Source organism: Eretmochelys imbricata, chromosome 21 (genome assembly GCF_965152235.1).
Source record: "Eretmochelys imbricata isolate rEreImb1 chromosome 21, rEreImb1.hap1, whole genome shotgun sequence".
Classification (NCBI taxonomy): Eukaryota; Metazoa; Chordata; order Testudines; family Cheloniidae; genus Eretmochelys; species Eretmochelys imbricata.
This window is the reverse complement of record NC_135592.1, coordinates 13006920-13029052: the sequence shown is the minus strand read 5'-3', so window position 1 is coordinate 13029052 and position 22133 is coordinate 13006920. Positions and strand designations below refer to the sequence as shown.

At 46.1% G+C, this 22133-nt stretch overlaps 1 protein-coding gene across 1 annotated transcript; it reads right to left on the bottom strand.

The window, feature by feature from the left end:
• Positions 1-817: 817 nt before the first annotated feature.
• Positions 818-2368, bottom strand: KCNA10 (potassium voltage-gated channel subfamily A member 10). Its single transcript, XM_077839298.1, has one exon. The coding sequence runs from the start codon at positions 2366-2368 to the stop codon at positions 818-820; it is 1551 nt and encodes a 516-aa protein (XP_077695424.1).
• Positions 2369-22133: the final 19765 nt, after the last annotated feature.

Genomic DNA, 22133 nt, shown 5'->3' with positions numbered 1-22133 from the left:
CTTCCTGGTCAGTCTCAGACTGAGCTGGGCCTTCTCCTTTCAACACCTCTCTCCACACCTGACATTTGCTGCAGGTGTAGTAGGGTAGCAGGAGGCAGATGGGGCCAGAAGTCCTTGTTACGCCTCTCCTGACTGGTATGGGGCCTGTGTGCCCCATCACAGCACTCTTCTTTATACCCACCTTGCACAGCTGTGAACAACAACAAAACGTACAAGCCGGTGGAGAGTCAGCCCTAAGGTGTACGGTATTGAAGAATCAGGTTCCTCTGTGCTTTGAGAATCCATCCACTTAAGGCCGACCCTGTTACGGTCATAGCTGCTCATTCCAGCTGCGTGGCCCAGTGGATCATGCACTGGACAAGGCCTTGGGAGAGCTGTTTTCTATTCCTACCACTGCCCTGCTGGGTGACCTTGGGGAAGTCACTTTGCCTCTCTGGCCTTAGTTTCCCTGTCTGTAAATTGGCAATAAGGAAGCTGACCTCATTGGAGAAGTGCTTTGAGATCTACAGCTGAAAAGAGATTGGTATTAGCTTTACTATCTACCACATGCTCACTGAAACAAGTTTCAGTTCCCAAGCAGAGGAGCGAAATGCTGAGCATCGGATAATGAAACAGGTCGGTGGGCAGAGGGGAGAGATAAAAGACCATGTTTATTTGAATGGCCGCAGGAAATTGGAGGATTGCAAAATGTTTACTAAAAAAGAAAAAAGCATACTGTGTTTTTTAAAAAAATTACAGAGTGCAGATGGTTTACACCCCATTCATTTATCAAATCCATTCTGATACCAGGCAGTCCCTTCAAGCCCATGACCTGTCATCATTTCCTGGGCATGTCACGGTCACAACCCCCATTGGTTTTGTTCAAGGACTCCATGCTGCCATTGGCCGCAGCCAGGCTGGTAAGCATTTTCTCCACTTCCCTGGGTAGAATTTGCTTTTCCTCATTCTCCGTCTCCCTGTGGTAGAAATAGTTAAAGTTGGAGACGATGACTGGGACAGGAAGCGCGATGGTTAACACCCCCGCAATAGCACACAGGGTTCCCACTATCTTCCCACCCAACGTGGTAGGGCACATGTCTCCATAGCCGACCGTTGTCATGGTCACCACAGCCCACCAGAACCCATCAGGGATGCTGGAAAAATGAGACTGTGGCTCGTCCACCTCCGCAAAGTAGATGGCGCTGGAGAAGAGGATGACTCCAATGAAGAGGAAGAAGATGAGCAAGCCCAGCTCCCGCATGCTGGCCTTGAGGGTCTGCCCCAGGATCTGCAGGCCCTTGGAATGCCGCGAGAGCTTGAAGATGCGGAAGACCCGGACCAAGCGGATGATCCTCAGTATGGCCAGGGACATGTTTTGCTGCCCATTTTGTTCGTTGTGCTGGACCAGCTCAGTGGTGAGGGTCACGAAGTAGGGAATGATGGACACAATGTCAATGATGTTCATGATGTTCCTGAAGAACGCAGCCTTGCTGGGGCAGACTACAAATCTGACTAAGAGCTCAAACGAGAACCAGATGATGCAGGCTGTCTCTATGACAAAGAAGGGGTCCGTGAAGGTGCTCGGGGCCAGGTTGGCTTTGGTCAAGTTGTTAGCAGCGTCCTTGATGACCTTGAACTCCCGTTCCTCCCTGAACTCTGGCAAGGTCTCCACGCAGAAGATGATGATGGAAATGACAATGACCAAGACTGAGACCAAAGCCACGCCCCTGGCCGCACTGGAGCTTTCGGGGTACTCAAACAGCAGCCAGAACTGCCTGTGAAAATCATTGGTGGGCAGAAGAGTCTCAGGGTCCTTGATGAACCCTTCATCTTCCCTGAACTGGTCCATGGCTTCATTGCCCAGCTCATAGAAGGTGATTTCATCGGCAAAGACATCTATGGGGACATTGGCCGGGCGCCGGATTTTCCCACCGGACTGGTAGTAGTAGAGGATCCCATCAAAACTTGGCCTGTTCCTGTCAAAGAAATACTCGTTTCTCATGGAGTCAAAGTAGCACATCCGCTTCTCTGGGTCCCCGAGTAGCGTCTCTGGAAACTGATTGAGGGTTTTGAGCTGCGTCTCGAACCTCAGCCCAGCAATGTTGATGATGACTCTCTGTTCACCCTCGTCCATGCCCTCCCGCTCCCCCATCAGGTGCTCACCAAACTCGGCAGAGAACTTGGAGAAAATGGTCTCATTGTTGGTGTTCTCACTGTTGAGGAGGATTCTCCAGTGGGGCAAGAGGCTGGCACAGCTGGGGTGTCCCTTCTGCAATTGGGCAGCAGTGCTGAAGTCGTTTGAATAACAGGGATCTTCCATTATCTCATCATTGTTGTCAAAACTGACTAGTGCCACTTCCATCTCCTTCCAACTGGACACTTCCATCATACAGTAATCAGATTAGCAGCATAAATCCCGGGGTCAGATACCGGCAGCTTGCGTCTTTCCCACGCTATGATGATCTGCAAGCAAACAGACAGAGATACGGAGATGAATTATGTATATGTGTGTCACTTCCTTCTTGCATGCAAAGAATAAAATAGATCTGAGATCAGGATAACCTTTTTTTTAACAAAAATTAATTGTACTTAGTGATAATCCTTTCATCGTCTCTTTCAACCAAGGACTTCGCATGCATTCATTATTGCATTTCACCCTCACAATACAGCTCATAGTGCCCAAGGTTAAGGCAGTAGCAAAGCCTGGGATAGAACCCCGGAGTTCTGGTTGGCAGCCCCCTCTCCCTGCAATGTTTTAGTTCCTTTCCAACAAGGAGTTCAAAGTGCTTTGCACACACTAATTACGGTAACGAAGCTTCACAACCAGTGCCTCCGAGGTCACAGTGAGACAGACGCAGATCCTGGAAAAGAACCCAGGTGTCCTGACTGGCAGCTTCCTAAGATCTAACCAGGAGAGACACTGGGCCAGATCCTGGTATCTCTGACGTCAATGCCCAGGATTTGACTCCCAGCCTCCAATTTGACCTGATGAAGGTGCCAGACTGACACCCCAGGAATTGAAAGCTCTCTTATGGATAGGCCAGGCCCAGGAGCAGTGCTCCCTCATCCCTGACCTAGTGGGAGCACTGCTAGGAGAGGGAAGTTCAGCCCTTCATGGGCTCTCTAGGGGTGCTGTTGTGGTAATGTGCACACACATCACATTAAAACCTGCACTGAGCCCCCCCCAACTCATTTCTCATCAGCCAGCGGTTACAGACCCAGGCCACATGAGCTAGAGGTGAGAAGCTCCCTATCCCATTACCAGTCCCTGAGTCACTCAAGCCCAGTCCTCCGAGGTATTTTGGCACCTAACTCCCATTGATTTCAAGGGAGTTAGGCACCTAGATACCTCTGGATAAGTCACTTATCTCTCTGGGGCCATGTCTACACTACAGAGGCTCTGCCCGCATGGCCCCCTGGCAGAGGGAGCATGTTCCAACAGGCCCTCTTCCGCTAGCACAGGAACACCACCTCCTGAACGAGGCTGGCTAAGCTGACAGAAGCACTCTCCTCTTGGCGTAGCTGTGTCTGCACTGAGGGTTTTGTCGGCCTACCTATGTCAGCGAGGGGGGATGATTTTTTTCACACCCCTGGCCGAAATAGCCACACCGGCATAGCTTGGTGTCATGTAGCCCAGGCCTGGGTAAAAGTTGCAGAAGCAGTTAAGTGGAAGTCAATTGGACTAGGGCCTTGTCAGCCCAAGAGAGGCTTTGTTGTATTGATCTCACTATACTGGTAAACCTCCTGGTGGAGACTCTGTTATAGTTTATAGCAGTTCCCAGAATGAAATAAGCTACATCAGCACTATTTTGCTGGTATAAACTGTGTGTACTCAGGGGCTTTTGTCTATGTAAGTTAGGAAGGGTGATTTTTTTCCCCACTCCTAACTGATGAAGCTACGCTGGCAAAACTTTTAAGCACAGCCAGGCCTTAGACTACTAAGTTACTTTGAAAATTCTACCCTTGGTGCTTATTTATCTATACAGTAGAACCTCAGAGTTACAAACACCAGAGTTACGAACTGACCAGTCAACTACACACCGCCTTTGGACGCGGAAGTACATGATCAGGCAGCCGCAGAGGTAAAAAAAAAAGTAAATGCAGTACAGTCCTGTGTTAAACGTGAACTACTGCAAAGTAAAGGGAAAGCAGAATTTTTTTTCTGCATAGTAAAGTTTCAAAGCTGTATTAAGTCAATGTTCAGCTGTAAACTTTTGAAAGAACCACCATAATGTTTTGTTCCAGAGTAGCAGCCGTGTTAGTCTGTATTCGCACAAAGAAAATGAGGACTTGTGGCACCTTAGAGACTAACCAATTTATCTGAGCATAAGCTTTCGTAAGCTACAGCTCACTTCATCCACTGAATGCATCCGAGGAAGTGGGCTGTAGCTCACGAAAGCTTATGCTCAAATAAATTGGTTAGTCTCTAAGGTGCCACAGGTACTCCTTTTCTTTTTCCATAATGTTTTGTTCAGAGTTAGGAACAAGCTCTATTCCCGAGGTGTTCGTAACTGTGAGGTTCTACTGTCATACTTATCTGATGCCCTAGTACTCACAATGAGAGCTGCTCGGGCATTTCTGGATGGAACATTTTTTCCATTGGAAAACGCCGGTTTGTCCCCATCAGAACTTTTCACGGGAACGTATCAATTTCAACAACAACAACAAAAATCCAAATTAAACACTTTGATTTTACTGGAAGAAAAAATTTTAATTGACCCTAATTTTATGTTTAATTTTGTTTTGTGGAAAATTTTGAAATTCTTTGGTCTCATTCCAGTTCAGGCCAAAAGCACATTTCAAAATTGTGGAATTTCCTGTGAAATGTAAATTCCAGCTCCCATGCCTCACAATCTTTAATTAATGTGTCCCCATAATCTTCTGTGATTGCAGGAAGTGCTATTATCCCCACTGTACAGATGGGGAACTGAGGCACAAAGAGACTAAGTGACTTCCCTAAGGATCCACAAGAAGTCTGTAGCAGAGCAGGGAATTGAATCCAAGATGCTCAAGTCCCAGGCTAATGCAGTAACCACTGGGCCATCCTTTGCCTTGGCTCTGTAGCTGTATAAGGGGCATAATAAATCTTCCTTTGTCTTCTGTGTTTAGATTGTAAGCTTTTATGGGCAGGGATTGTCTCTTAGTATGTGTGTTTCCAGCACCGAGCACCATGGGGCTCTGATCTTGGAATAGAAATAATAAAAATAAAGAATTTCTAAATGACAATGCCTGGCAAATAACAATGCCTGGCAAATAACAAATAAATAAAATAAAATAAAAAATAAATAAAATAAAGCCTCCACTGGAAGGCACCAGAGAAGGAATTATTAGTGAAGGAGCATTAATGACTCAAGATCCAGTTTCAAAGACTGCCCTGGGACCTCTGGGAAGCTCACCTCCAGTTGTAGTTCCCAATAGCTCTCTGACTGGATTTAAACTCACAGCTGACTTAGCTTGATGCTGCATGGCACTGAGAGCACTCCACTGTCATTGGCTTTAAAGGGAACTAATTAGGGTATGTCTATACTGCAAAGAAAAACCCACAGCACCAATGCTCAAAACCCAGGCCAACTGACTCTGGCTCACGTGGCTTGGGCTGCGGGGTTGATAACAGCAGTGTGGGCATTCCCGCTGGGCTGGAGCATGGGCTCTGAAACATGGTGAGGGTCTCTGAATGCAGACTCCAGCCTGAGTGGGAACGTCTACACTGCTGTGTTTAGCCCTGCAGCCTAAGCCCCGCAAGCCCAGATCAATTGACCTGAGCTTCGAGAATCAGTACAGCAAGTTTTTCTTTGCAGTGTAGACGTCCACTTAGTGTACTCAGGACCTTGCAGGATCAGTGCTAGTGGCCACATACTTTGCTCTTTGTGCATGGGTGCCACAGTCCCCAGCTATCACCCTGATACACGGCTCTGCAGAGCGCGCCCTCATTCAACCCTTTGGTGCTGAGAATCTGCATCCTGTGGCTGACAATGGGGTTTATTAGTAGGAAATAGTGATTCCTGGTTTCAAAAGAGAAAGGAAACATCAGCACCCACATCTTTGGATGCTGATTTTAATCTTTTGGGACAGCAAAATTCAGCTCTAAAGCTACCCCCTCTAGTATCTGTCTGTCTCTTTTCCCAAACAGGATCAGCCAGAACTACGTCTGATGCATCTGTGAGGCATGAATGTCTCTCAGATTCCTGTGATTCCTTACCCATTCAGAGAGGGAGCACTAACCACATGGATGCATGTGTAAATCAGTGAACATATACTCTAGCTGGAGGGCTGCAATCTTAGCACCCTACCCACCCTGCGTTCCTCATGCCCACATCTGCCTGTCTGGATGCTGGGAGCAGACAAGGGAAATCCTATGATTAGAGAATGTGCTTAACTCCCTCCAACATCCTGCAGCATTGTATGAATGAAGCAGCAACAGCCAAAGGGAGTGGAACACAGGACTTGCTTAGTTGGGGGACCAGTGATCAGCACTACTTGCCACCTAGGAAATGAAAAACCCTGTGAGAGGCAGTTCTGAACTCACCTGACCCTAGTGGAAGTTTCCTCCGGACACTCCAATAGTTAGGGGTTGGCTTTTCCCCAGGGAGACTGTGATGCGCATCAGCACCCCTGCTTTGATGCACATTGTTTCCCTACAGATCTCATGGTTATCCGTGATTGAAGGATGCTTAATACCTGCATTGGTACCATCATCCCAAAGCAATTACGCCTCGCCTCTTTATTTACTCACACCTGGTTTATACCTAAAACTTGGGTCAAACTAACTACATTGCTTAGAGGGGTTAAAAATTCGCACCCTTGAGAGTTGTAGTTAAGCTGACCTAAGACCCACTGTAGATTCTTTCATCAACCTACTGCCTCTCAGAGAGGTGGATTTACTACAACAATGGAAAACCCCCGTCTACACTACACTGGAACCGCTGCAGGGCTGCTGCTATCGTGTTTCTAGCAAAGACATACCCTCAACCTCGACCACTCGTTTGACACCACCCAGTCTGAAATCTCTGAAACCCCGCATGGGCCAGGACAGATGAGGCAGTGTCCTCGGACGCCTAGAGCAGTGGATGAGGCCTTCTGTTCTTGGTCTGACACTATCTCGCCATGTGACCTTGCGTAAGTCACTTAGGCTGAAATTTTCAATTCCCTACTTGTCTGAGTCCCAACTCACTGTGTCCGTCTAGCACGTGACTTTTCAGAGAAGAGGGTCAGCTACCACTCCCATTGGCTTCAACTGGAGACATTTTGGACAACGTTAGCCGTATCCTCTTGGTGCTTGAGTTTAGCCCCCTGTTAAATGGAGATGATTATACTTCACAGCAGTGTAGATGTGAGGCTTCAGGAGTGCCATTTTATAAGGTACCTGGGGCCTGATCCAGTGCCCTCTGAAGTCAATGAAAAAGCTCCAATGGACTCCCGTGAGCTTTAGAGTAGGCCCATAGTTAGGGCTGAACAAAAATAAAATTTTAAGAGAAAACAGCTTTTTCACGGCAGCAGAAATTTCTGTGGGAAATCTCTCTCACACACACACCAACGCCCACACACACACAAAATACAAACTTAGGGGGTTTTTGAAAAAATTAAAACTGAGCAGGGTTCAGTTGCCAGAAGGAGAAGAAAAAATTTAGCTTTGGGTTTTTTTCTATGCACCCCAAACCTTTCAAAGAGAAATTTCAGGGAAAAAATAATGGACATGAAAAATTCTTGAGGGAAAAACAAAACAAAGAAGCAAAAACATCCTCTGATCATCTTGATGCCGAGATGAAAGTCATTGTGCTATATCATGGCTTCTAATTAGGGTTAGGGTTAGGGCTAGGGTTAGGGTTTGTCCCATTCCTCAACCAGCCAGAGATCTCTGCTGCTCATGGGGGGAAGTTATTTTGTACAGCGCGTGATGGGAGCAGAAGTCCACTGCAGGGCTTGATTCAGATTCATGCTTGACATTGAGGCTGTTCTATTGAAAAAGCGGTTGGGGGCATAGCGAGATGTTTGTTCCTCTGGCTATGATTTGCCCTTTTTAGATAGCCCTTTGCAGTTAATTTTTTAAGAGCTGCAAAGGATAGTGGAGTCACTTGAGACTCAGAAGTTTCTAAGCTTTAATCTGTTTGCAAACTTAATTGGGGGACGTAGAAAGCTGTCTGGACTGGATCCTCTACTGCTGTAAATCAGCTGGTGTAAACTGCTGAGGATCCAGCCTCTGTATTTTTGGCTGGTGCCTTAGAAAATCTCAAGTAAATCACTGGGAAAAGTAGGAATAGGTCCTGAATCATCTGGCTTTGAAATTAAGTTCAGATCTCAGTTCCTATTTGGCCTAGATTGGTTGCCTAGCAGATAACCATGATGGGTGATTAAGAGAGCGTGACATGGAGGATGCTGGGAGCCCACTCCTGTCCTTTCAGCCGTACTACTTTGGGCTGTGTGACCCCATTAGATCACATGAGCCACAGGACAGGGTCGGGCTGGGTTAGCCCAACAGGGTGCTAGAAGAAGAGCAGTTGATGGTTCAGTATCCCCGGGAAGTGTGTGTTACTGTGTTAGAGGTGCTGGTCTGGTGGATGATTTTCTTAATATTTGCATTGCTGTAGTACACACAGGCCCTAATCAGGGATCAGGGCCCTACTGCGCCCAGTGCTGTACATGCAAAAAGACATACGAAAAGGTGCTGCAAAAGGGCTGACAGTTCCTGAGAAATAAAATCAAGATCCTGACCACTTGTTGGTGCCACGGTTCTCCTCCAGGACAATCAAAATCAGTGGGCTCAAGGTTACCTTCTTCCCCCTCAGAAGCTGGGATTCCTGCAGCACCCTTCTCCCTCCTGCCCTCTGAGGCTTCCTAGGAGCAGCAAAAGTAGCTGGCTCAGGCAGCAGCTGCCTCGAAGTTGGAGGCGGGGAGCTGTGAAAAGGAGCAGCACCTGGGAACAGGATGGAAATGAATCCGTACAGATTTTTGTGTGTGTGTGTGTGTGTGTGTGTGTGTGTGTGTAGGGAGTGGAGGAGGGAATGTGTAGGACTGGGGTTGTGGCCATAATTGAATGCGGGTGTGGTTACAGTTGACCCCACCTTTTGGCAAGGAAGTGACAGTTCCCACCTATCCTCTGAAAACTGAAGTCTGGCCAGGCTTTGTGGAAATCAGACGCAAAAGGGGAGCAATTGTGGATGGAGTGAAATCCCTTTAGAACATGAAGAGATCTCTGGAAAGTATTCTGCATTATTCACCCAGCTCTCGAGAAAGAAAAACAAATGACCCTGGTTTTCAACACACTGAACAACAACTAACAACATATAACAACACGTTAAAGAATATTCTTGGCCCAATATCAACAGTGAGATTGTGGGGGCATCTTCCTCCCAGCTACTTGCAGGTCTGGGTGCATCAGTAGCTTGAGGCATAACTTTCCCTTATGCAAAAAGCTTCTGCTTTCTTGCCAGGATTCATGTAAGAGAGCCAAGCCAGTGACTGGGCACCAGCATTAGGATGTGGAAGACCCTGTATTACACTAAAGGGGAATGTTATACAAAATTCAGAGGAAGGACTGGCTACCAGTTAAAGAACTGCCATGGGACTCAGGAAATCTGGGATTAGTTCACTGCTGTGCCACAGACTCCGTGTGACCTTGAACAAGTCAGCAGATTTCTCTGTGTCACAATTTTCCATCTGTAAAATGGGGTTAAGAAGGCGTCCTTTGTCTGTCTTTCTATTTAGACTGTAAGCTCAAAGACTGTTCATTACTCTGTGTTTGTGAAGCTCCTCATACAAGAGGGCCCTGATCCTAGGTGTTACGGTAATACAATTTATAAAGATAATAATACTGTAATAGACATAACAACAGGCAGGTGGCAATGTGAGTGACTCTGATCAAATTTGGATGTAGCGAAAAACCACCAGCTTCTGGAGCCTGAAATTTAAAGTGAATGGCAGAAGTGATCAAACAAAGCAAACTGATTGTTCCCTAAACCCCATTGAATCAGAAAGTATTACATTCACCTCACTAAGTTAGATAAAGTAAAGAGTTTAGCTGTTTAGAAAAATATCAGCCAGCTAGATTCTGCTATTGGCTTCCCCAGTGTAAATATAAAATCACTCCAGGGATGTCCGGGGAATACTCCAGATTTACACCAGTGTAACTGACAGCAGGATTGCTTCACTTTGCTTAGGTGTCAGAAAGAAAATACCACCCTTAAAGGAAAGCAAAATCCATGCAACAGCTTGGAAGGTGTCTTATGTCAAACTTAATCATCATAACGTTCACCATTGCTAGAACCCAATGACCATCCAAAAGGAGAGGAAGAAGAGAGACCACAAAAAAAACAGTGGCTCGTAAAAGCATGCCAATTGCCAGGGATAACTAAGTATGTGCCGAGAGGTGATCTTGCTAATCCTTGTATTAAATATACTTCATGAGGGTTCCGAACCCTTGCTATGAAAGGCCTTAGATACACTGACCGTGTGTCCCCTTACCCATTTTGTATATTATTCTCTGTCTTTATGACCTTAGAAGAAGATCTGAATATACCGTTGACATTTCAATGCAGAGCCAGGCTTCCCCATGGTAGGTGAAACTTATACAAGGGTTGTAGCTGCCGATTGCTGGTGAGCTATGCTGAGTGCATGGGTTTAAGTTTTCTGCCACTTTCCCTTGTTGGTTCTAGTAGGTGGCATGATAATTCACTTCATATGATTGGTGGAATAATACTGCAGGGCCTGATATGAATAGCAGGCAGACAAAGCCCTATTAAAAATATATAGGGCCAAATTCTACCTTCAGCCAGTGCAGCCCCGCTTGTCTTAGTGCAACTTTGTGCACTTTAATGGGGCTGCGCCAGCATATGAGAGCAGGATTTGGCCCTCCGCCTGTCATCCTTCAAGCACTTTGCTCATAGCAACCAAGCCTCGCACACACCCTCTCCTTGACAGATGGGGAAACTGAGGCACAGAGGGCTTCAGGAACACCTGGTGGATGGCCCTAGTAATAAGGATTGGGAGGGCAAAAGACTTCTTCTCTCCCCTATGTGCACCCGGTGGATGGCGAGATTACAGTCCATCCTGGCACCCTTTTCTATCGTCTTCCCCCTCTATTGGACAGCAGAGTTGGCTACATGATGCATTTCTTCTGCATGCCTAGGAACAATAGTGTTAATCAGACACAATGGCCCAGGTCCTCAAAGGTATTTAGGCTCCTAACTTCCACTGGAGCAGAAGTACCTTTGAGGTTCTGGGCCAATGGGAATCAATCAGGGCTGAACAGCATACTCAGAGAACAGAACCCAGGAGTCCTGGCTCACAGCGCAGTGCTCAGATAGCCCACTCATGTCTGTCTGTCTAGCACTCATAAATAAAATTACAATAAAACAGAGTATTTCCAATGCCACAAAACATAATGAAGAGAAATTGAGCCACTTTATACAATACATGCTTTAGGCTTCAGTGGTGATCAGAACCTGAAAATTGTCTCTTTTTTTCCCTCCTAAACCATCAAACATCTGCTTCCTGGAATCTGATTTACTAATACTCTTTATCTTAAATCCCCAGCTGGGGTGGGGAAAAAGATAAAGGTCATTTTAAGGGATAGGTTCTGTTTTTTCCATCATATGGTATTGGCAAATTAGTATGTTTAATGTCACCATTTCACCTCTCCCTCCCCAGCCTCAAAACACAGCAGCGGAAATAGTTACATTCAATTCATTTATGCTTCCAACCAGCTTAGCGCTACGGTTTTTAACAGGAATGACTGCTCACCCTTGCTGCAATTAAAAACCAAACCAAACCCCCAAAGTTATCAAACTGAAAAAACACATGCCCTGAGCAGACTTTCCCCCTGCTGCTTAGACTAATGTTTAGGATTTTTGTTGTTGGGGTTTTTTGCCTGTGACCCCCGAAACAGCACAGTCACCTTAGGACTTACCGTCGCAAGGCAGAGAAATGCCAAAGCTCTTTGCGTCTGTAAAGTGGAATATTTCATACAGAAAGAGATGGGGAGGGGGAGATGACTCACCCATGCCCTTGCAAAGTCTCTTTGGGATAAAGGGAGTAGAACGTGGCACTTTTACCAGTTGTAGCCCAAACTGATTGAGCGGTGAGAGTGGTGAGGACTTGGGGATTTGGCCTGCGGGGGAAAGCGAGAGCTGGAACACATTTGTTGACCCTGTGCTTGAAAGCCGTTGGCATATGAAAGTGCAGGTGAGGGCTGGGGTGGAGAAGAGGCTGCATCTGAAAGCGACGTGGGGGGAGGGGGGGAAACGCCGTGAAAAACGAAAGCAGGTAAGAGGACTCCAATGCTGCATCCGTGTCACTTGTTGGCCTCATCCCGTTCATTCCGTGCTGCTGCACCTTTACTTTCCCGTTCCATGACAAATACTTTTCTACTGAAGCCCCGCTGTGTATGATGTCCTCCGGGTTGTTCTGCTCATCACCAGCAGAGCAGCAGAGCAAATCAACCTTTTTTGGAATGAAACAGGGCATCAGCCACAGGGCCGTGGCCTTCTCTCGGATACTCCGTATAATCCCTGATAATGCCACCCCATATTCCTCTACCGACAGCGGAAAATTCTTGCCTGCGACATTGCGAGCTGGGGGTTGGCAGGCGGGAGGGGAGGAGGACACAGTCATTGACTTCAGAAGAGAGATTTACATGACAGAATATGGCTTTTTATTAAAAAAAGAAAAAATAGATCAGTCTTAACAGGGGAAAACAAGGGTGCCCTCAGATCATTTCAAGAAGCATGTTACAGCCGAGGCGCCTACCTCTCGTCTGCAACCACAGCTACAGCGGTGTCCTTTAAACACGTCTCGTTTACGCTCCCTGTGAGTCAGGAATCGTCCCAGAGGATCACACATCTTAGTCCAGTTTCCTGTCTCCGACGGGGTCCAGGGCCAGATGCTTCAGGGGAAGGTGCCAATAAGCCCCGAAGTAGGTGACTCTGAAATAACCTGCTCATAAGAGGACGTTGTCTTCCGAATGCCTGTCCGCAACCAGCACTTTGGCTGCTGCCCCAAAGCAGGAGGGTTTATAGCCTTTATTAATAAATAAATAACTGAATGACCCTATCAAATGTGACCGTGGATGTTCTCATTATCCATATAAATAGCCAGCCTTTTTTTTGAAATCCAGCTAAGCTCCTGGCTTTGATGTTTTCTTGTGGCAGAGAGTTCCACTGGCTAATTATGGATTGTGTTAAAATCCTTTTTGATTGCCTTTCAAATGAATAAAACGTCCCCTAGGTCTTGCACTATGAGAGAGGGGTGAATTCATTGTTCATGGTATTGTAACATCCCTTCTTAATCTCTCCTCAGTGATCTAAACAGTCCCAAGCTTTCGAATCTCAGAAGTCAGTCCAGGCCTCTAATCCTTTTCATAACAACTTCTACGTCTGCTGTCTCCTTTTGGAGCTTGGGTGAACACAGGATTCCAGCTGATGATGTGCCATTAATTGCAACAGCATTATAATATTTTCACTGGTATTGTCTATTCATGCATCTTTAAATGGCCATTGCTTTCTTGACTGCTGCTGCATGGTAAGCGAGGTATTCATGAAGCCTTAGGTAATGATGTCCAGGTCCTTTTCCTGAGCAATTACAGTGAATTCAGAACCCAGCAATGTACACGAGCTGCTCTTACTTTTCTTCCCAGGGATCTTATCTCAAATTTGTCGACGATGCATTTCCTCTGCATCCTTACCATACTACCCATTCACATAGATTTGTCAGAGCCTTCTAAGTTTCCCCAAAGCCTTCTCTAATCTTTGTTACCTATGTCACCTGCAGGTTTTGCCACTCAGTGTGTGGCCTTGGACAAGTCACTTTGCCTTTCTTGCCTCAGTTTCTCCACCTATAAAAAAGGGATAATAACTTTTACCCACCTTGGTGAAGCAGTTTGAGAGCTATAGATGAAAAGAGCCATATAAATGCTATGCATTGTTATTACTTGAGACCCAAATTCTATTTTATCAGGGTCCTACCTATATCTGTTGTAACCCTACTATTTATTTCAGTGAGCGCGTGTTGAAATTTGTGTCTGGTTTAGCTTGGCTGTAAACTCTTTGTTGGCAAAGACTGTCTTTTTGTTCTTTGTTTGTGCAACACCTAGCACAGTGGGTCCTGGTCTGTGAGGGGGGCTCGCAGGTGCTACCACAATAAATAAAGAAATAAATACATCCTCCAAGCTGATTCAGGGCTACTAGGACATGGGTCCTATTATGTCAAAATCTCACATGCTCTTACCACAGGATTTGAGCCCCAGATAGCAGAAATCTTATGCAATCAGCTGATCACAGGGGATTTCAGCGGAATACTAACTGCCTCTGGAAAATCCACTCCTTCTGACTTTGGATTCAACCTAAAACCCAAACCCTAGAGACACGTTTGGACCTGAGGATTCAGATCTAACTCCCCGAAACGCCTCCAAGGAATGAAAGGAAGTCCAGATTCCTGGCATCCTTTTGGTCCCACCCATGTCATTAATATGACATCAGAGGTGTTGAACATTGTAACTCTTAGTGCACCGGTGGCAGGCAGTGAAATCTACGGTGATGAGCACGGTCTAAGAATCTGCATAGAACAGAAGAGAACTCTGATGGAATCTTCAGCCATTCTTCCATTGCCTGTTGCATCCTTTATTTCTGGGGGGTTTGTAACACCTCTCGTAGAAGCCCAGGTCATCCCCTGGGGGCCTCCCAAGGGCTTAGATGGGGGCAGAGAAGTACTTGCTGTAAGAAGCTGGAGGAGGAGTTTACTGTAAAAAAGCAGGGATCTGAGAGGGAAGACAGAGCCTCAACAGCACAGCTTGACTGGTCTGGATGACCTTTCCCTTCTCCTGAGCTTCCTTTTGCTCTAATCTGTTCTTCCAGGCCTGCAAGAAGCAGGCCCCACGCCACACAGTGATGCAACCTTCCAGGGGATGAACTTGGCCCGTGGCTGTTCTAAAACCATGAAAGAAAAGGATCTGTATCGGCCTTATGTACAGATACGGGAACCCTGCCCAGCAGCCAGGTCTGCATGCACAGGTCTGTCACTGAATGGGTGCATTGGTGTAGGGAACATCAATTCTGACGTTGGACATTAACAAGCAACTTGAGTGGCAGCATAGTTCAGTGATCAGTACACAACACAATCAGGAGACCTTGCTTCTAAGCCCTGCTCTACCAGTGATTCCATGAGTGACCTGGGTTGGGTCACTGCCTGTTAATTCAGGGATTGTATAGCAATATGGTTCCCTGGGGGTCCTGGCTGCTTCTCTAATGCTAATAATAAGTTTAGCCCTTTATTCCTAGTAATGAATCATTTAAAAATGGATGTTGACTCTTAAAATACATTTGTTATTAATAATTGTATGAATCATTTACACCAATGCAGTTCAGCCTATGAGGTCACTCGTGGGCTATTCCCTTAGGTTGTTCATTGGTCCCCTGCTGTTCTTTTTCCTCCCTGATTGGATAGCTGATTCTCTCTCAACAGGAGAATGCCCAATAACGCTCTTATTCTCTTTCCTAGAAGAATATTTGGACAGAGATAAATCACATCCAAATGTCATGCAAACCTGTTAGCATGGATGTTTGTGAATGGGGGAAGAACAAGAGGCATGGACATGATTGCACAGAGCAGCCATTCGGAGCTGACTTGAATGCTCATGAGTCTGGAGCATTTGACCAGCCCAGGGGCCCACAGTGAGCACTGAAAGGCATCTGGAGTGAAGCCCTTTCTTCCACCAGCCAAGTTTCGTTGCGTGCCTTACGCCAATGCTGTGCTCGGGATAAGAAGGCGAGGAAAAGTATCACACATAGTCTCCTCCACAGTTCCACGCTCCGGGTTAGAGGACCAGGACATTGTCCATGCACGGTTATCCACTTTGTGTTTGCAGCTGTATATTTTCCATGCACTGCTGCACACTGGGTTCATGCAGCAACATATTTTGCAGGCTCATTTCCCCACGCTCTGCCGCCATGTGCACGTTTTGCAGGATCAGTTCAGGCTCCTCTTTCTGAAAACTCCGTCCACTATTTTCTTTCACAATAATTTTTCTGTTCCAGGGGCCTGGGCAGAAAAAAAGCCTGGTGTAAGGATATGGAAACCAACCCAGCCCAAAGTTAACCTGCAGCCCATACCAGTTGGTGATGTCCTTATCAAAGCGACGACAGTTTGAACATCTCTCAGCAATTACACAGTAACAAACACTGTCCATTTCAATAGTGTAAAGAACACGGCCTTGCATATGCTTCTATTATTCCTGTCCCCTGTCAACAACTCCTGCACCGTGCAGTGGTCCCAAAGACAGCAGGCTGTAAATAATGAGTTGCTTTCACCACTTGAGAACAGGGTGCTGGCTCCTTGTCTTGGCTCTCTTGCTGAAGATGCTACAGAGTCCTTTTCAAAGCCCTGGAAGCACAAAGGGAAATTATGGGAGCTTTCATGTCTAGGTGGGTTTCTATAGCTCGCGTTATGCAGGAGGTCAGACTAGATGATCCAAATGGTCCCTTTTGGCCTCTGAATCCATGAGTTGTTCGGGTTTTGGAGGCTATTATAGGACAAAAAGATGACCAAGGAAGGGTTGTAGTGGTCTGTCAGATGATTGGTTGGTTCTAAGTATCCCAAAATAATAATGGTACCAAACGATTCAGGGGTGCCAGGAGTGTCTTGAGTCAGGTTCTCTGCTGGTGTAAACTGGTGCAGCAGCATCAGACCTGCAGCATTTAATTCCAATGAAGAATTTGGCCCTAAATTCATCGCCGGCATGCATGCGAGGGGGCAGACTCACAGGTGATTGACGGTCTTCTCCACCCAGAGGGAAAGTTGGCTCGAATCACAGGAGATACTGCCTCCCAAGCATAGTTCATGTAGCTGATACCAGACCTGACTTACACCTTAAAGAGGTAAGAGGATGGATATGTACCAACCACCACCAGGCAGGGCTGCAGTCAAGCCTGGCTACACAGAGTGCCCCCCCATCTGGGGAGATAAAAGAACTAATCAACTGATTGCAGCCATCTGTTTTCCATCTGTTTTGATAGGGGACAAACTGCAACACAGAGGGCCTGTTCCTCCATTCCTTGCTCGCACCCATCTCTCTCTTGACTTCAGCGGGAGTGTCACGCATGCGAGGAATACAGGAATCACACACTTTGCTGACTTTCACAGGAGAGCTCAGAATAACCAACAGCCTGGCAGTGAGAGCACTCACCGGGGTGGTTAGAGACCCAGGTTCAAGTCCCTGATCTAAATGAGGCCGCACAGACACCAGAGCCAATAGCTGAGTGGTCAAGACCCGCCCGTGGGAAGCTGAGGTTCAAGTCCCTGCTCTGCTTGGTTCAGACCAAGAACTTGAACCTGGATATGTCTACACTCGGGGGGTGGGGATGTGCACCAATTAGTATCAGAGCTGGCACTAAGAACAGCCAGGTAGATGGTTGGGTTCTGAAGGCTGGGGTGGGTTTCAGAATCTGAGCTGGAACATCTACAAGGCTAATTATAGCATGGGTCTGTAGACCCAAGCTGCGAGACTTGCTGCCTTGGGTTTTGGGTGTGTGCAGTACAGTGCAGACCTATCCCTACATCTGAACCGAACAGAGACTTAAAACCTGAGTCTCCTATATCTCAGGGAAGTTCCCTAGTCCTCAGGTGGGTCTCTCAGTCTCTTCTGGGGTGGGTCTCAGTCTCTTCTGTTGGAGCTGTTCCACTTTGTATGCCCAATTAAATAGTCATTGGAGCAGGGACTTGAACCTGGGTCTCCCATCTGTCAGGTGGGAGCCCAGTCTATGGGGGGGGGGGTAAGGGAGAGCGAGGGGGGTCTCTCTTTCTCTCTCGTGTGTGGGGGTATGTAAAACTGTAAAGGGTCTCGGTTTTGTCCTGCTGGGGGTGGGAAATTTCTTTTCTTCCCTTTTTTTAAAAAAAAAAAAACTCAAAAAGTTTCACAGGACAGAAGAAACATTTAATGCCCAGATTTAGTTATCGGTGCTCCGCATCTCTGCAGATCAGGCCAGCTGGCTAACTATAGTTTTAGATGCTAATTTTAGGCAACCAACTTTGTAATTGCTGGGTCTAATTTCCAGAATTGTTGAGTGCGTACAAGCCTCAGTGGGAGCTGCTGGTGCTCAGCACCCCTTTAAATCAGGATCAAGTGTCCCAAAAATTGAAGTTGCCCCCAAAACTAGAGGCCACATTTGGAAAATCTGGGCTTTGATCTATTGAAATTTAAACCTCTTTTTGCTTTTGTTAATGAGCCACTTGTCACTCTTGAACATGTACTTGTCCAGTTGCTTGGCAACTCTGATAATGTCATTATACATACAATCAAAGCTTTGCAATGCTATGAGAAGCTAAGCTATATGTAAAACCAAGAGTTCCTCCATACAGGGATCTGCTTATTGATAGTTAAAATACCCGAGGAATTTTAAAGACAGAATAATGCTTAAAACAAAATATTAGACAACCTGAATTTATAGCCAGGCTTACAGAATGATGATGGCAGAAAAATCTACTTTAGTAAGGAAGAGGATAATGAAAAGAGAGACGGCCAAAAATGAAAGGTGCACAGAGGCTGTGTTGACCAAAATACATTTAAAACTTCACAAGGAATATGGAAAAACTATGCAATGCCTATTCGCGCATGAGTCAGTGATGAGAAAAAGCCTAGGATGGCTCTTTAAAAGACAGGAGGGGTTCCCCCCCTTTTGCCAAGAGATGTAGAAAGCAAATGCTCTGCATGAGTATTTGCAAAAGACACAGAAGGTCACAACCCAGTGATTTGGATGCTATTGCATTTCCCCTTAGATAAGTAATTACACATCGAAAAAGGATTTCATCACCTATCCCTTAAGCATAGTACTTCTGGAAATTAGATCCCTTAAAGTTGCAGCCAATGCTTACAGCACAGCGTGCAGGCAAGTCACTGCGGAGGGTGTGCAAGCAAGGAAGGGAGTCAGGAAATGTCATTAGCACAATTGTGTTTATGAAAACTAAGAAGGATTGGAGGACAATGGGAGGTGGGGACGTGAGAGTTTTCGTATAACTGTTTCTGTATGGGAAAGGACCGAAAGGAGCTGCAGGATCACATGCAGTGTTTAAGCAGACAGAAACATCACCTGCATTTATACCAATTGTAATAGAATCCAGAGGCTTCAACCAAGATCAGCACCCCTACTGGACACAGTACGAGACTCATAGTAAGAGAGAGCATTTGTACAGCACCTAACGCAATGGAGTCTCGGCCCATGGCTCCTAGGACAGTAGTACAAGTAGTAAAAGAGACAGTGCCTGGCCTGGGGAGTTTGTGGTCAGAAGAGACAAGAGGGGAGAGAAAGGAAGAATGATTATCTTTCCTTCACAGACAGGAAGCCGAAGTACAGAGAGATTAAATGATCACCCCAGGACACACAAGAAGTCTATAGCGGAGCCAGGAGATGAACTGAGAATTTCTGACCCTGCCACCAGCACCCCAGTCCAGTACTTTAATCACAAGACCATCCTTCTAATGCCCCAGCCCAGCTAAATACCAGCCATGTCACCTTAACATCGGACAGCCTGGCCAGCTCCAGTTTTGAACTTGTCAGGCAAAATGAGCCGCAGCCAAAAACTCTTATCCAAACATCCTAGATCTGTTGTGGCAGTAAATATGTCAACTAGGAAACAATCCTGCACTGTCAGAAAGACAGGCTGGATAATCTAATAAGGTAGGTCTTTCCAACCCATAGATTCTAGTTTGGATTAGCTCTCAAATGCCTAGCTAGCCTGTATCCCTGTGATGGCATACAAAATAATGAATGGCATCCGGATGATATATGAATGGTATGGCATGGTCATATATGAATGATACAGAAAGGATGGTAAATCAGGCTGTCTTGTTTGCCATATCCCAACATAAGGACAATCAAAACATTGAAATGTAACACATTTTAAAACTGATAAAATGGTTTTTTTTACCCAGTGCAAAATTAGCCCGAGGAACTCATTGCCACAAGAGATGGATGAATCCTAGAGCTTAATAGAATTTAGATAAGGATGAGACTTTCATAAGGATAATGGGAACATCATCTACAGTTAGATTAGGTAGTTTAAAAAATAGAAGGATTAAAACGCTCCTGCTTTTGGGCATGAGGCAACCACTCACTGAAAGGGGATAGGAAAGAACTCCCATCAGCTGGTTATTCCATAATTGACCACTAGGAGGGTTCTTGCATCTTCATCAGAAGCCGCTGGTCCTGGCCACTGTTGGAGACGATACTGGGCTAGATGGAGACTCCCATGGAAGTCTGGATTCGGATCGCAAACCTCATTCGATCACAGTGACTTGGTCCCCTCTCAGATTCCAGGTAACTTAGCAGGAGAGGGATGTATGTCCCAGCCTCTAATTCATACAGACACTGCACCCAGCTTCAGCACTGTCAGGAGAACAGGCAATGGAGCCATCTGTCAGAGCTTGCAGCCATCTGCACCGGATTCCCCAGAGGAGCTGCATGACATCAGAGGGAGGTTGGCCCAGGGGAAAGGGCACCAATGTAGGGGACTGGGATTCTGTTTTCCAGCCCTACAACAGACACTGTGATCTCAGGGAAAGTCACCTCACGCCTCTGTCCTTCGGTTTTTCCATCCATAAACAGGGGGCAACACGGCCAGTTTCCCTGCTGTAAAGAGCTTTGCGATCTATGGATTAAAAACACTGACTACCTGTTATCGTGATGTTGGCTACTCCTTGTTCTGCTCAAAGCAGGAAAGGGAGAGAACAGAGACCAAGTCCCGTCTGCTGGCTTGGGGATGAGGGGAGCCATGTTACCAAATCCTTTGTTCTGTCAGGAATGAGGAATACCATGAGATAAATGCAGACTTATTAAGGCATTGGTCTAGTGGCTAGAGTGCTGGCCTCATCCTCAGGAGATGGATGTCCTAGTCCAGGCTCTGCCAATTCTCTATGCCTCACTTTCCCATCTGCAGATAAAAAGCACTGTGTAGGAGCTCTGTATATTTTCAAGAAACTAATAGGAATTGTGTAAAAATCCCTGTGCTGATAGATAAATCCTGACCTGAACTCCTGGGTTCTTAAAATCTGCTAATGCCCCTGCTTCCCCCCAACAGCATGACAGACAAACTATATATAGAACTAGGCTGACCTGAAATGTCCATCAGGCAGAGATGGGTGTCTTGCTGTGTTAGCCAGCCCTGTTTAATCCTTCTCAGTTTGCATACTTTATTCAGATTTTTTTTAATAAATAAAACTCTGATTAATGGGGAACCTGGTACATATAGTACACGCCATGAGACAGATGAATTCTTCCTGATACCCAGATATACCCGCTGAATTAATCAACTGTGGATTAACCGGGTCAGGCTGTAATTTAATAACGAGAGAGATCAGGGATCAACGTTAAAAGGGGGCTGGAGTCAGGCAAAATTGCCCATACACGAAGAGCAGTTAAAATATGGCACAAGCTGCCAAAGGCAGCAGTAAGAGACACATAGTGTGAAATCATCTCCAAAGGAAAGCAGGCCTATTTCCGGGAGCACACAGGAGTATCCACAGCTTGAGGCATTATTTGGCCTAATTCAATAAATCCACTGAAATAAGTGAGACCTGGAAATCAGTGGGCATTAGGAGCCTAAATAGCTTTGAAGATCTGGGCCAGACCCTTTCCATTGGCTTCAAAGAGTTTTGGATTAGGCCATTAGGTTATGATTCAGGAAGAGACCTAAGCACATGCTTAACTTTAAGCAAGCTTAAGTGTCTCTACAACAAAGGATGGTTTTCCTGACTGAGGCCCATAAGCTGTGATGGTCAGGTTCCCCCACCTCCCCAGGTTAATAAATGCAGATTATTATTATTATTTCCAAAACATTTAAAATGCTTTAGAAATGACAGTGTAGATAGATAGATTATAGCTTGTAAAGTGCTTTGATCACCATGGAAGAAAAAAACAATTAGGATGTAAGATGGCAATAATAAGGGGCCTGATCCAAAGCCCATTGAAGTCCATGGGAGTCTTTCCTGATCATGCTGACGTGCTATGACAATATAAATTTTATTATAGGTAGGCACAGACTAGAACTCCAGAGCAAAAAGAACTGGAGCCAAATCCAGATCTCAATTGTGTGTCTCTGGCTTGTCTGTACTGGATACCTAGATTTATGATTTACTTCATAGGTGCTGGAACTAGGGGTGCTGCTGCACCCCCTGG

What these genes read in the sequence shown, in the direction of transcription:
- KCNA10 (XM_077839298.1), bottom strand. Translation starts at nt 2,368, where the DNA reads ATGATGGAAGTGTCCAGTTGGAAGGAGATGGAAGTGGCACTAGTCAGT.